Below are 13,520 nucleotides of genomic sequence, written 5' to 3'. Positions count from 1 at the left end.
TTACAACAATTTTTGTTCTTCCATCTCTCAATAACACTTACATTTTCAAAATTATTTAATAATAATACTTGCATTTTATGAGTAACTAGAATTTTGACTTATAATTTACAGATGTTGATTAGAAATTTGATTTTCATTTTACAAATATTGACAAGAAATTGACTTACATTTTACAAGTATAGATTAGAAAATTGATGTGCATTTTACAAGTACTGATAAAAAATTTGAGTTACATTTTATAAGTATTTATCAAAAAATTGACTTGCATTTTATAAGTATTGATCATTAATTTGATTTGCATTTTATAAGTATTGATAAAAAAATTGATTTACATTAACAAGTATCGAAAAATTAACTTGTACTTTATAAGTATCGATAAAAAAAATTTTGACTTTAACTTTACAAGTATTGATTGGAAATTTGACTTGTATTTTATAAGTACCAATTGAAAATTTGACTTGCATTTTACAAGTTATCATCAACTTATTATATACATAATTTGATTTAAACTTTTTCGTTTATCTTTCTATATTGTTTCTAATTTTGTATACTTTTTCAATAATTGTCTCGACACCTCATTCTTGTATCTCAATTCGACAAGAGTCTTTAGCTTTTTCGTAAATCTTCTCATTTTGTTGTCTTAATTCTTCCATCACGATCATTAATTGCATTAGACTTGAATTGAATGATTTTTCTTTTCTTGACATCTCTTCCTTCCTCATTTAGTGCAAGATAACAAATTTTTTACCTATCTTGATGATCACCAAATCTTCTAACTTGAGCTTCTTCCTTTGCTTAAATCATCCTTCGACCTCTTTAACTCTTTAATTCCAACAAGCGAACATTTAATAATCCTCATACTATTTTTCCTCTTTCATTTCTTCATTAAATCCATACTTAAATACATTATTTTTTTTTCAATATATATATATATATATATATATATATATATATCACTTGGATTGAATTGAAAAGAAATTTCGTGAATAGTTCTTTAATAGAAAAACTTGAGTTAGCCTTATATTTTTTTTTTTACTAAATTATACTCCTTTTTTATTTATTTTATATTAATGTATTACTGAATACATTATTTAACATAAAAATGTATATTTAGTTATTGCCTTTTGAACTATGAAAATGAATTTTGAATCAATATCTTAATCAATTCAATGAATAATTGTTAGTCTTAAAATTTGTTGGTCACTATAAGCTAGAAAACAATAGTTTTAGTTTAATTGTTTATATTTTAATATTTCCAGAAACAGTTAATCAAATAATTTTATAACTTTTTTAAGAATAAAGAATATAAAATAAGATGTTTGAATGAAACAGTAAACGATTCTAAACCCTAAAATAAGCAAATATAACAATAAAAGTAAGGAAAATGAAGAAATGAAAGAAACATTGTTTGATGGTCAATGTTTCCAGCAACCTTGGGTGTCATGCTTATGAGTAACTGAGAGAGAGTCAAAATGACGATGAAAAGGACTGAATGAATGATATTAAAATGTGAAAACAAAGGGAAGACTAATGCTACTATGACAACGTTTGTTTATTAGCGTTTTGAAAGCGTGTTTTTAGTTTAAGAAATTCAGAAAATCCTCAGCTTTCAACCCACTTTTAATTTTTTTATGCCTTCAAAAGCTCCTAAGGTGATTCATAGTAACTTAAAGTTATAAGAGAGTGCATATTTGAGTTCTCACTAAACACCATTGTAAACCCTTCAAAAATATGTAATTAAGTTTAAATAGTAGTGGGAGTAGGAAGTCGAATCAATTATAATTTAATGAAGTTCAATAAAAATGGATTTGGTAGCTCCTTTGGAATTGTCAAGATTCAATTTCACCACTTTAAACAATTTATGAATTTCACTTCTAAAATTAAGATACTTCTTTTAAATTATTCCACATAGTAAATTTTAAATTTGATTTAATTTACAAAATAAATTTATAAAATAATATTTATATTTAATTATATATTATAAATTGGTCTTATTAATATAACAAATTTTAATATATTTTTTATTTATGTAATGCTTTTCATTTATATCTTGATATAAAAAAATTTAATATATTTTTTATTTATGTAATGCTTTTCATTTATGTCTTGATTGAGATAAGGGTTCTTAGTTTTAGATCGATTATATATTTAAGTTTTTAAAGTGAAATTGAGGTCTATTAATGATAAGAAATTCTAATTTTATTTAGAATAATAATACTTTGAAAGTGCCATTGTTCACAAAAGTGCCATTGTTCTTTTATATATCATTACTCTTACTATTATTAAATAAAATGATAATTTTTAATTGTTTCTATATCTATAAATATATTTTATATTTTGGCTATAGGATAAGTGGAGGAAGAATTTATTACATCTATACTGATTTGTATTAGTTAAATTGTATTGGGTTGGTTTGACATTATTTTACCGAGGGGAGTAACTTGAAGAGAATCAAATACATACCTAAAATTGCCAGAAATATGATTTAGTGGATTGGTATTGAATTTGAAGCCATCCGACGGCCGCGATGGGTTTGCTCGCAAAACCCATCGAATATTGATGAAACCTAAACCCTATTCCCTTCCCCTTCTCAACCGATACTTTTCCGTGCAATCTCCTTCTCTCATGGCTCAAACCCCAGCTTGTCTCGATGCAGAACAACTTCACGACGACCACCATCAGCAGCACTTGGGTTTTCCGGCCGGGAGTCTAAGCGGAGAGTCTCGAGCGGAACGGGCTTGGGCTCACTGGGCCAAGTTGGGCCGACCCAGACTCATAGTGGCCCCGATGGTTGACAATTCGGAGTTGCCGTTTCGAATGCTGTGTCGCAAGTACGGTGCCCAGGGCGCCTACACCCCTATGCTCCATTCCCGCATCTTCTCCGAGACCGAAAAGTACAGGAACGAAGAATTCACCACTTGCAAGGTATGATAAATTACAATAATCCATTTTTCTAATCGCGTTAATACTATTATTTTTGCTTTGTTGTGACTTTTGGAAGCAACCGCAGGAGGATCGACCGCTCTTTGTTCAATTCTGTGCCAACGACCCTGATGTTTTGTTGGAAGCTGCACGCAAGGTCGAGCCTCATTGTGATTATGTTGATATTAATCTTGGGTAATGTATATTTACATTCTCTTTCCATTAAATCTGCTTCATTTCAGTACCTCCTGTGTTAGCCACTTGGGCCATAGTTTATAGGAATAGGAGGAAATGGAAAGGAATGAATGAGTGTTCATGAATCCCTTTTAAATGGAAGTTGAAAGTTGTATGGAAACGAAAGATGTCCTTGGAGTTTTATTCATAGTTTTCCACTAGAAATTTTTTTGTTTGAATGGAAGTTTACCACATTTCATGTCTCAAGGGATGGTAGTGTATTTTTAAAAACTTAAAGGAGAGGTTAGTGTAATTCAATCAATTTCCCAGGGAGGAAAGTAAGCTGAAGTTTATTATTGTATTTACCATACTAGGATTTCTTATTTGTTTCTTTATTTTTGGTAAAGAGACATTAGTAAGGTTAATGAGAGAAGCAGAGCCTCTCGAATTCCTCTGACAATTTAATACTCTGTACGCTGTTTTCATCTGGTTTAGCTTATTCCTACACCGTGCTCTGGCTCAAATCCTTGATTCCTTCTGAATAAAACTTTCCTACACCGTACGCTGTATTCATCTGGTTTGGCGATCATCCACATAACTAAGATGGAATACTATCACCTTAGAAATACAAAACTTTCTTTATTTCAAGCATGTTTTAACAATTGTCATCTGTCATCACTGCTTGGATTTTAGCTTTCTGATAAAATTTTGATGTATTTGATTTGATTTTGTAGGTGTCCGCAGCGCATTGCTAAACGGGGAAACTATGGTGCATTTTTGATGGATAACCTTCCTCTTGTAAAATCTCTAGTGGAAAAATTAGCTGTAAACCTCCAGGTTCCTGTTTCATGCAAAATTAGGCTCTTTCCCAATTTAGAAGACACTTTGAAGTATGCTAGGATGCTTGAAGAGGCTGGTTGCATGCTTTTAGCTGTTCATGGCAGGACCAGAGATGAGAAGGATGGGAAGAAATTTCGAGCAGACTGGAAAGCTATCAGGGCTGTAAAAAATGCAGTCAGGATCCCAGTCCTTGCAAATGGGAACATACGGCATATGGATGATGTTAGAGACTGCTTGGAAGAGACGGAGGTTGAAGGGGTACTTTCTGCTGAGACCCTGCTTGAAAATCCTGCCCTCTTTGCTGGATTTCGAACTGCCGAATGGGTGTCTGAAAGTGAAGGAACCAGTGTGGATGGAAAACTAGACCAGGCAGATCTGCTAATAGAGTACTTGAAACTTTGTGAAAAGTATCCTGTGCCATGGAGAATGATTCGTTCTCATGTTCATAAATTGTTGGGAGGCTGGTTCAGCCTTCAGCCTCACATCAGGGAGGAGCTAAACAAGCAATCTAAACTGACTTTTGAATTTCTTTATGACATGGTAGATCGACTTAGGGATACAGGTACAAGGATCCCACTTTACAAAGAGACCCGAGCAGAACTTACATCGGACAGTTACTCAGATTGACACGGCTGCACACCAACATTTGGAGCTCGAAATTGAGCAAAACCTCAATGAAAATATCTTATGTGGTATGAGGCCAGGCTAAGGTAGCATGATTACGCACGACTTACATACAATTTTGTTGTGATTAATTAGGAGTAAGAATGGTTAAAATATCCGTTTTCTTATTTCTTTTGTTGTATTTGTCTTCATTCTTATGGCAATTGCCAATTGACAGTGTTGTACCCTATTAAAACGCTGATGCTTGATCAGAGCGGATTAATTTTACGTGATTGTCTTGAACGTTTCGTAAGTTAGATTTGGTTTGTGTTCTTAACACGCCGACGATCTGAAAAAAAAAAAACTCCTCGCAGTGTTGTTTCTCGGTGCTCTAAGTATGATTTATGACATCTGAGGATATGTGGATTCACAAGTCCTAATTGTGAACTCGGGTGATAAATTTTTAGAATGGAGGCATTGATAAATAACATGATTGTTTGCACTTTACAGGATCCGCAGTTGTAGGTCTAATAGAAGCTAGAAGCCTGCTAGACAAGATCTAGATGGCTGGCTTATTTGCACATTAGAACAAGGAAAGCAAGGTTACTCATCAACAAAGTTTGTGAGAACCTTGCCAATTAAATGCTCTCCATAGACTGGTCTTTCGAACTTCTTGTTGCCATTTGCCCTCGTTTTATGGGTGTCCAACGGCTCTACCGCAGTATCGAAGTTTGTCTGTTCATTCAGCAGCGGTATTTGTGACAAGACCGAAACAAACACGTGGAAAGGACGAAACATGTAAATTTTAAATGTGGCTAACCTCATAGAAGTATGCTACGCTGACTCTGTATTTTGAGTTGTCGTTTATAACCCTATGCAAAGTTGACTCGTACAGTCCATTGGAGTATATCTGCAGTCCTCTTCCACACTTAGTGAGATTATCTACCCATGTCAGATTGTATTTATAGGATGAAGAGATTAAGTATAAGATACCTTTAGCATGTCACCAATGTTGCATACAAATGACCCAGGAACTGGAGGTGCTGATATCCATTCCCCAGATAGGTTTCTCACCTGAAACAATTTTCACAGCATAGATATGGTGGGTAATTTGCCTCAAGGCCTTTTAGTTGCACCTCTTTCGGTTCAAATTACAGTTGCAGAACCATATATAACATTATCGAAGATAAAATACAGAACGCAAACTTAAGTCAATAGGTATGGGTTGAAAGAATCAACTACTTCTACGGATTGGCTGGCCCTCGCAAAAAGCGAACTGGAAGTGTTTGGTTCATATAAGAATTTGAGCTACCCTCTAATGATTGGCCTACAGGTGTGCACGCTAGTTTGAATACAAATGTTGCAACAAAAATCTTGTTTCAATTGATTCATATCTTTATATATATTTGTTGAACCATGAGTTTATAATTGAAAATAAAATTGTAAGGAACCCCTACATTTGCAAATTACATTAGGTGATTAGTCAACCTTTTTGCAACAATTAGTAAATATTAATTAAAGATTGGTAGAGACAAAAAAACAGGTGGTTCAAGTAATAATTTCTACCAAATTTAGGTTTATAATTGCATGGTACAGGATTGATTGCAACAAGAGTAGAGGTCAAATCAATAACTGCATGCAATAAACGAGGAGTTCGAGTATCTTAAAATACAAAAAAAGGACATAAATAAGTGCATACCTGGAGTGCGTTTATATCGTCATCTTGGTTCAGCAATGTCAATAAACCTGTTACACAACATCTAAAATCACGGACAATGACCAGACAGATATTCTCGACTTATAATAATGCAAAGGTACAGGTATACCGTAATCAGTGTGAGCTCCACTGGGTTTATTTTGATTCAAATAATTGGAAAAGAATAAGTAACCAAGGAAAAAGCATCAGCAATCCAAGTAATTAAAAACAGGCAAAATTTGGAAAAACCAGATCCAGGGTTTCATTACCATCCAATGTCATTTTTAAGAACATGTGTTCCATTCACAGATGATACACCTGGGTATCCAATGAGCCGCATTACCCAAAATGGATCCCCAGCTCTTTGACCTTCGAATTCATCAGGTGATCCACCTAATCCTAAAGCAATTCCACGCATAATTTTCCTCGCAAGATCTGCTCTAACAAAGGAACTATGTGAGGAATCAAGAATTTAATTGTAACACATGATGGAAAAAAAGAGTGGATGAGTAAAATACATGCCTGTGCAGAGACCAATATACTCCTCCATAAGAACTTTGAATGGTTGAGGATATTGTGGCCTGCATGGTGAACACAAAAACTGAAGAGCATCAAACCGAATGATGTATCTGGCAACAGAAAGTCTTCTTTCTGAATGCTAATACTCCAAAATCCAACTCCCTTGTCCAGTAAATCAAATGCTAGAGTAACAGAACCAGATCAGAGAAGAGCATCAATCATGCTAAAGTATCCATAGACTATAAATCCAATTCAATGAATATTCCTAGTTAATGAGAAATTCAGGATTAAAAGTATATATGAAATTCGAGCTGATTTTTAGCTAAATATTGAAGTGTGTTTGTGGAGAAACACATGCAGTAATAAACAGAAAATCCCTATTTCTAAGTACCACTGGTTGCTTCCTTCCATAGTTTTGCCCAGATCTCCATACATGCCCTTGGTCACTTCTCTATAGCACTGTTAAAGGAAATTAAAAGGGTCACTTGTTGCTTTATAGAATCACCAGAATCAGAGTGAATTCTGGATCAGCTACGTCAGACTCCAATCAGAGAAGAAAATGAAATATTGAGGAAATCTGACCATGTACAATGTTAAGTACCTTCATTGATCCATTAGCTATATTACGCAAGAGTTACAGGTTGCCACTTTTAGGGAAATAAAATTATACTTGACTATAAATTGCACTGAGATGAGCCTAATGCAAATGATATTAATAAATATCAACGTGGCAGTTCTGTGACATGTATACCCGAAAAAAACGTAACCAAAATTATACTTTCAAACCATATTAAACAAAACACATTTAATTTACAACCTGCTCTAACAATAATAATGTATTAGTAATTTGTATTAAAATACTTACAAGTGGTTATAATTTTGTAAGGGTGTCAACCTCTTTTATGCCAAGTAACTATAAGACTTACATCAATAGCTTCATGCATGTCAGGTACACCTTTGGTTATATTTTGTCCAATCCTTTGATAACCTCTGCATCAGACACCAGGTTGCTATCAGTAGAATGCATAAACCTCATGATCTGAACTGAAACTTATATACAAAGTAGATCGACGTAAACCAAGCAAACCTGTATCCAGCAGCCGGAGTTATTTGGATTTTTGCCTTTTCTTCATATGGAAGTTCAAAGAATCCGCGCGTTACATCTCTAACTTCTTTGAGGAGAGTCTCCGGAACACCATGTCCTTTCTGTCAATCAAGAAACGCAGGGTTTGAACATTAAACACAAAATTACCTAAGTTCCATAATTTCAGTAGCAACGACTTGATCACAGGGAGATGAAAAATTCATGGATTGATATTCTATGCAAAATTACTAGTACAATAAACCTATTCACGAAACAAACTCTCAAGAAATGAGAAAGTAGTCAATTCTTGAGTTAAACTGAAGAATTCTGTTCAGACCAAAGCCTATTGGTAGCAATATAGTTTGGTTTAAGCTTCCATAAGTTGCAGTAGACGCACTGAAATTTATGCAAGACCTGAATCAATTTGCCTTTCTATTCAGAATATAAAAATAACAAGAAAGTGTTTCATGAATGCCGAGAAATATATATAAAGAGAAAAAAACTGACAGAATTTATAAAAGAGAAAAGAGTCTATAATAAGTTCCTTTTAAGAAAGAGTTTATATATATGATTGTGGAAGAATTTCTTGCTTCAAAGCTCTCTTGCATCGAAATGCGTAAAGCAACCATAGAAAAGAAAAAGGGTTAATAGATACAACAAACAAATACCACGTAGAAGAACCCTGCCTCTGTACAAGCCTTATCCAATTGTCTTACAACCTCGAGTACAGCAGGGTCCTCGGCCATTTTGGGATCATCTGCCTTAGCCAAAAGTGGACTAATATCTGCATCGCCGTCATAAAAAACTATTCTTAGTTATCAGATTCTGAACCTAGCACACAAAAATACAAAATGTTCCTTCTGAGTTCTAAACTGAATATTTTACTCCCCAATTCTCCACTACATACCATCCGAATCAAATGCCATCGTAACATGTTTAGATAAATTCCGATACACCAAAGTATATAAATGTTATCAAACGAAAACAGAATTTAAGAGTATGAATACGTAAGATAGAATTGAGGAAAAGATGAAAGTAACGATAATGAGGGTTATGGAAGTGGAAAGGGGGTTTACCAATTACAGGGATGGAACTAAAGTTGGTCGCCATAGGGGAATTATGATTCTCTGAAACTCAAAATACTTCTCTGATTGTGATTTGTGAGCTATGGAAGAAGATGAAGTGGCACATTCATGTATCTGACCAGATATAACAGAGTTGACCTAGGAAAAATTTACAAAAATGTGTACTTTATCCTTAAATTACCAAAAATGTGTACTTTATCCTTAAATTAAAAAAAATGTGTACTTTATCCCTTTAATTACAAAAATGGGATAGTTAATTTTAGAAATTTACCTTTCAAACTAAAGTCATAATAGGTGATAATAACTGTTATTATGAAACCAAACTTTCCTCTATTGCCAAGCTTGCTTGCACAATAGGAGCGTCCTATAAGATACTTTGGTATGAATGTAGAATTTGTTGATTTTCTTTTTAGTAATCTATGCAGGGATTTTAATTAATTAATAGTTTAGTTTGTTTACACCGAATAAGACATGTTTGTTAATTTTTAATAATAATTTAAATTTTCTATTTTAACCAGTAAATTAAATGAAAATATATTTTATTTTGTATGATTAAATATTATAATAATAAATGATTTTAATCTACATTTTGTAACAAATAAATGTATAAATTATATTTTAGATTTAGAATCAATCATTCAACTTGTGAATTCTAGGTTATTTTAAATTATTGACATGATTTAAAATTAGTAAAATTAAATTTCAAAATAAGGTATAAGGGATTACATCGAAAGAATTAATTAGTTAATAAGATTAAATGTACAGATAAAGTTGAAAAAAATATCTGATAACATTGAAAAAAAAACTGTGCATTGGATTAGCGTATCAAAGTATATATAAAAATAAAATAAAATAAAATTGAATTTTAATTATTCTAGAATATAACAATTTAAATACACAATTCTTTTTAAATAATAAAGATTTCTTTTAAAGATAACTTTTAATAAGTAAATATTTTAGATTCATTTTTATTTAGATAAATTTAAAACAAACTTTTTGTATATGAGACATTGAATGAGATCATGAGAAAGGAGACGATAGTGAAAACTATCAGTGACTTTAATGGCGTCAATCTCAGTTGGAGTTATTGAAGACTTAAATCAAGAGGTCACCTTTTGAGTGCTTTTAGTCTAGTACATAGGGAACTTGAGGCATCCAACCTCGTCAAAGAATTTTGATCGATGAGTTTTCTTTATTACAATCTTAAAATATTTAGTCTTAAACCCTTTGAAGGAGGCCACATAAAGTTTGAACAGCCACTTCCCCTCCATGAAGGTTAAAGAAATCCAACCTTGCTTAGCAAACGATTAGGTACGAAAGAAATGGAGGAAAGTGATCGGAGTGTGGGTGGGGTCCAGAGCAGTGCATATCACTGTTAATGTCTATATGCACGCCCAATCGTTCGGATGTATCTAGGTGGAAGCCAAGTTTATTTTCATCAACACGACTACCTAGATGTTGGTGAAGGGAATCCAAATGTATATTTGGACAAGGGAAAAGTGTACATGAAGAAAAAAATCCTCAATGTTGTTCTTTTTTGTTAACTTTTTGGTAAGTATACCAAATCATTACAAGTAACATAATGAATAAGTTAAGTATCGTTCTTCCAAGAGAATTTGTGTTACGTTATTCAATTTGAATTATTTATCAAAATCAATTACTATTGATGACATTTTGATTTCATTTTGGATAAATGGCATAGAATTTAACAACATAAAAATTTAAGATTGAACAATATGATAAAAGATCACTAGAATTGGTCTCTGACTAACATTTCAGTAACATCCTGGACAAAATATGTTCTTTGTTCAAGCATTCACATAATGGTATCTTGATTTTATTCCTTAAAACAAGTTGTAAAATTATCCATTAAATTATTAATTCCTTAATTAATTTAGCAGATAATTTTGCATGAAGTTCAGATGTTGAGAATGACCAAAAGCACAAAAGTTATTCCTAGTGTATTTACTTTTAGTTTCTTTTCTTACGTTTCTGGTTTTAAAAATACTTCTCGATACAAAAGAACCTTTAAAGAGAATTATACTTCCGTATAATCAAAAGTAAGTCAAGAAAAGAATAAGAACATAAACATATATTGAACAGGAAAGTTACATTAATATATCGTCATACAACCAATTCCAATGACAGAAAATTTAGCCTATCCTAGACATCATAAACGTATTCTTGCATAAAGTGAAGTTTTGATGTCTTGAAAGGTCTCCTAATCGTCTCCTGAGGTCTTGTAGAGCTTTTTCGTGTCAGAAGATGGTTTTTGTATTTCTGTCACGTCTTTTTAAGAGCACTTAACTTAATTAATTCGCTCAGCGCACAGGTGTGCATGCGCTATGCGAATTTCCAAACTGCTGCTTTTTTTAACTGCTGTTATTCGCTCAGCGCACAGGCTCTGGTGCGCTATGCGAATTTTCTTTTTCTAGCTCTGCGAATTTTGGCTTGCAGAATTCCAATTTATACATCCTTTCCTACACAATAATTTACTTAACAATCTACTTCCTATTACAACTTTTCACTGAGTAATAACATTAATAATTATAAGATTGAGATCATTTATAAGTGTAAAAACAACTCTTTTTCACACTTATCACCCTTCCCATGATAAACATGTTTGTTCCCCTTGCAAACCGTCAGCTTGATCAATGTGGCATCCTTCTCATTTCGCACAATACAGACCCGTTTAGCCCAATCCTCCAAGTTCTTCCGCGTATGGTAGCAGGTGACATATTCATCTACTTCGCAGGACACCCATTCATAACCTACATCACTGACAAGGCTCGCTACGGGCGTCAAACGAGCTATCATCCCACTCGGTTGTATATAAGATCGAGGAGGACACAAAGCTTGGAGACGAAGGCTATAAGTCATCACCAATGAACCTCCTGTCGTCCCTTCCCGATGACTCCTCAGATGAAGATTGCGACAATCAATACTTTATTACCATAAATGAAGAAATAATTGTGCGGTATGCAGAGCGAATAAGAAAATATGGTGAAAATGACGGGGAAGGACCACCCCCATTTATGGAAAAATAATCTATAACCATCAAGGGCCATCCATTGTTAGATTTGACTCTATCAGTCCAAATTGTGCGTCTCTACAAGTTCTCCAAAGCATGAGACACGAAGCGGTGCACTCCTCTTCCCGCCAATGGTCACTTCCAACCACATTTTGAAAGTAACTGAACAAGAGCCAAGTACATGGACCTCAAACGCAAACAACCAACCAAACCAAAGAGATTACATGTCAAATGCTAGCGCTAGATACTTTTGGCTCGGGCTTGGGTGCCTATGTACTGTATGACCGCTTGGTCAACTATTGACCGAGTGGCCTAGGACCAACACATTAGGACTTACATCAAGCAATTGTTCGGTCAGACGTCGAGGATGGCCGAACGATAATAAACACTTAAAAACCTTAAGTGTTATCCATAATCAAGATTAGAAGTAAAATTTGTTTACCAGGTATTGAATCATGATTATGACTATACTGATTATAAACTCATCTCAAAACTTATAAATACAAGTCTAAAGCAAAGAATTAAGTGATTATATTTGTCAACACCTAACTTTGTCCAAATAAATAAAAATTAATAAAAATATTTTTTATTTTCATAGATAACCATGTGTCTCCAATAGGTCACTATTGATATTTTGTTTAATCTTAATTTTAATTCTATTAATTTGAAACTTATATTTATCCAAATAATAAAAATAAAAATAAAAAATTAAATAACAGTAGTAAAAATATACAGTTGCATTCTCCTTTAGCCACCAAACATCATTCTCCTTTTTTTTCTCGTCTCTTTTTCTTTTTCAATAGTTTTTTATCAGGTGGGATTTTGACGCTTATGTGATTTTGTAATAATTCATGTATGTAATATTTGTCCCATTGCCGCCATTTGCTAAGTAGATTACGCTTTTGTGATTTTGCAGTAATTTATATATATAATATTTGTCCCATTGCCTCCATTTGCTAAGTTGAGGTGATTTTGTAGTAATTTTATATATATAATATTTGTTCACTATCTCCATTTGCTTGCTAAGTTGATAACGCTTTTGTAATAATTTATATATATATATAATATTTGTTCTATTGCCTCCCTATTGTTCACTAACCCAAAATCTCATCCTCTGACCATTTCATCACACACAGAATCAAGAAAAAGAAACCCTGCTTTCTGATTAAAACAAAAGGGGTTATGGGCTCAACACATTTTCTTCCTTGCACGCCTAGTTTTTAATACATACACTCCCATGTTTTATGTTTCTCAATTTTTTTATTTACTTCCTGCACCCTTAGTTTTATTTTCTCTATTTAGCTGTTACATTTTGGGACTGATTTTTATTTTCTTTAATTGCACACCCCCCATAATTGTTAAACCCACATCCCTATGTCTTGTGCTTTATCTTTTCGCTTGCTTTTATTTTATGTTACATATTGATCACTGCACACACATTTCCTTATTGCTCACTGCATACATTTTTTTACTATTCGTTCACCATACCATTTGTTCTATTATTATATTATTATGCACTTTTATTATCTATTTTGGACTTTTATTTTATCTAAGTTATGTTATAAA

General features: G+C 33.1%; 2 protein-coding genes across 2 annotated transcripts; one reads left to right on the top strand and one right to left on the bottom strand.

Moving 5' to 3' along the window:
- The first annotated feature begins 2,416 nt into the window (after nt 1-2,416).
- LOC106768695 (tRNA-dihydrouridine(16/17) synthase [NAD(P)(+)]-like) lies at nt 2,417-4,856 on the top strand. Its single transcript, XM_014653967.2, has 3 exons — nt 2,417-2,925; nt 3,011-3,117; nt 3,831-4,856. Exons 1-3 carry the CDS (start codon nt 2,560-2,562, stop codon nt 4,561-4,563), a joined length of 1,206 nt encoding a protein of 401 aa, XP_014509453.1. The 5' UTR covers nt 2,417-2,559; the 3' UTR covers nt 4,564-4,856.
- A 141-nt stretch (nt 4,857-4,997) lies between these two features.
- LOC106768696 (probable 2-oxoglutarate-dependent dioxygenase At3g50210) lies at nt 4,998-9,065 on the bottom strand. Its single transcript, XM_014653968.2, has 12 exons — nt 8,915-9,065; nt 8,507-8,622; nt 7,842-7,960; nt 7,681-7,744; nt 7,146-7,213; nt 6,758-6,816; nt 6,505-6,670; nt 6,366-6,385; nt 6,239-6,285; nt 5,533-5,613; nt 5,360-5,449; nt 4,998-5,274 (listed from the first exon to the last, which is right to left on the bottom strand). Exons 1-12 carry the CDS (start codon nt 8,946-8,948, stop codon nt 5,143-5,145), a joined length of 996 nt encoding a protein of 331 aa, XP_014509454.1. The 5' UTR covers nt 8,949-9,065; the 3' UTR covers nt 4,998-5,142.
- Between the last annotated feature and the right edge of the window lie 4,455 nt (nt 9,066-13,520).

This window comes from Vigna radiata, chromosome 7 (assembly GCF_000741045.1).
Source record: "Vigna radiata var. radiata cultivar VC1973A chromosome 7, Vradiata_ver6, whole genome shotgun sequence".
Lineage (NCBI taxonomy): Eukaryota > Viridiplantae > Streptophyta > Magnoliopsida > Fabales > Fabaceae > Vigna > Vigna radiata.
Note: the sequence above shows the minus strand (reverse complement) of the source record. Positions and strands in the feature narration are given on the sequence as shown.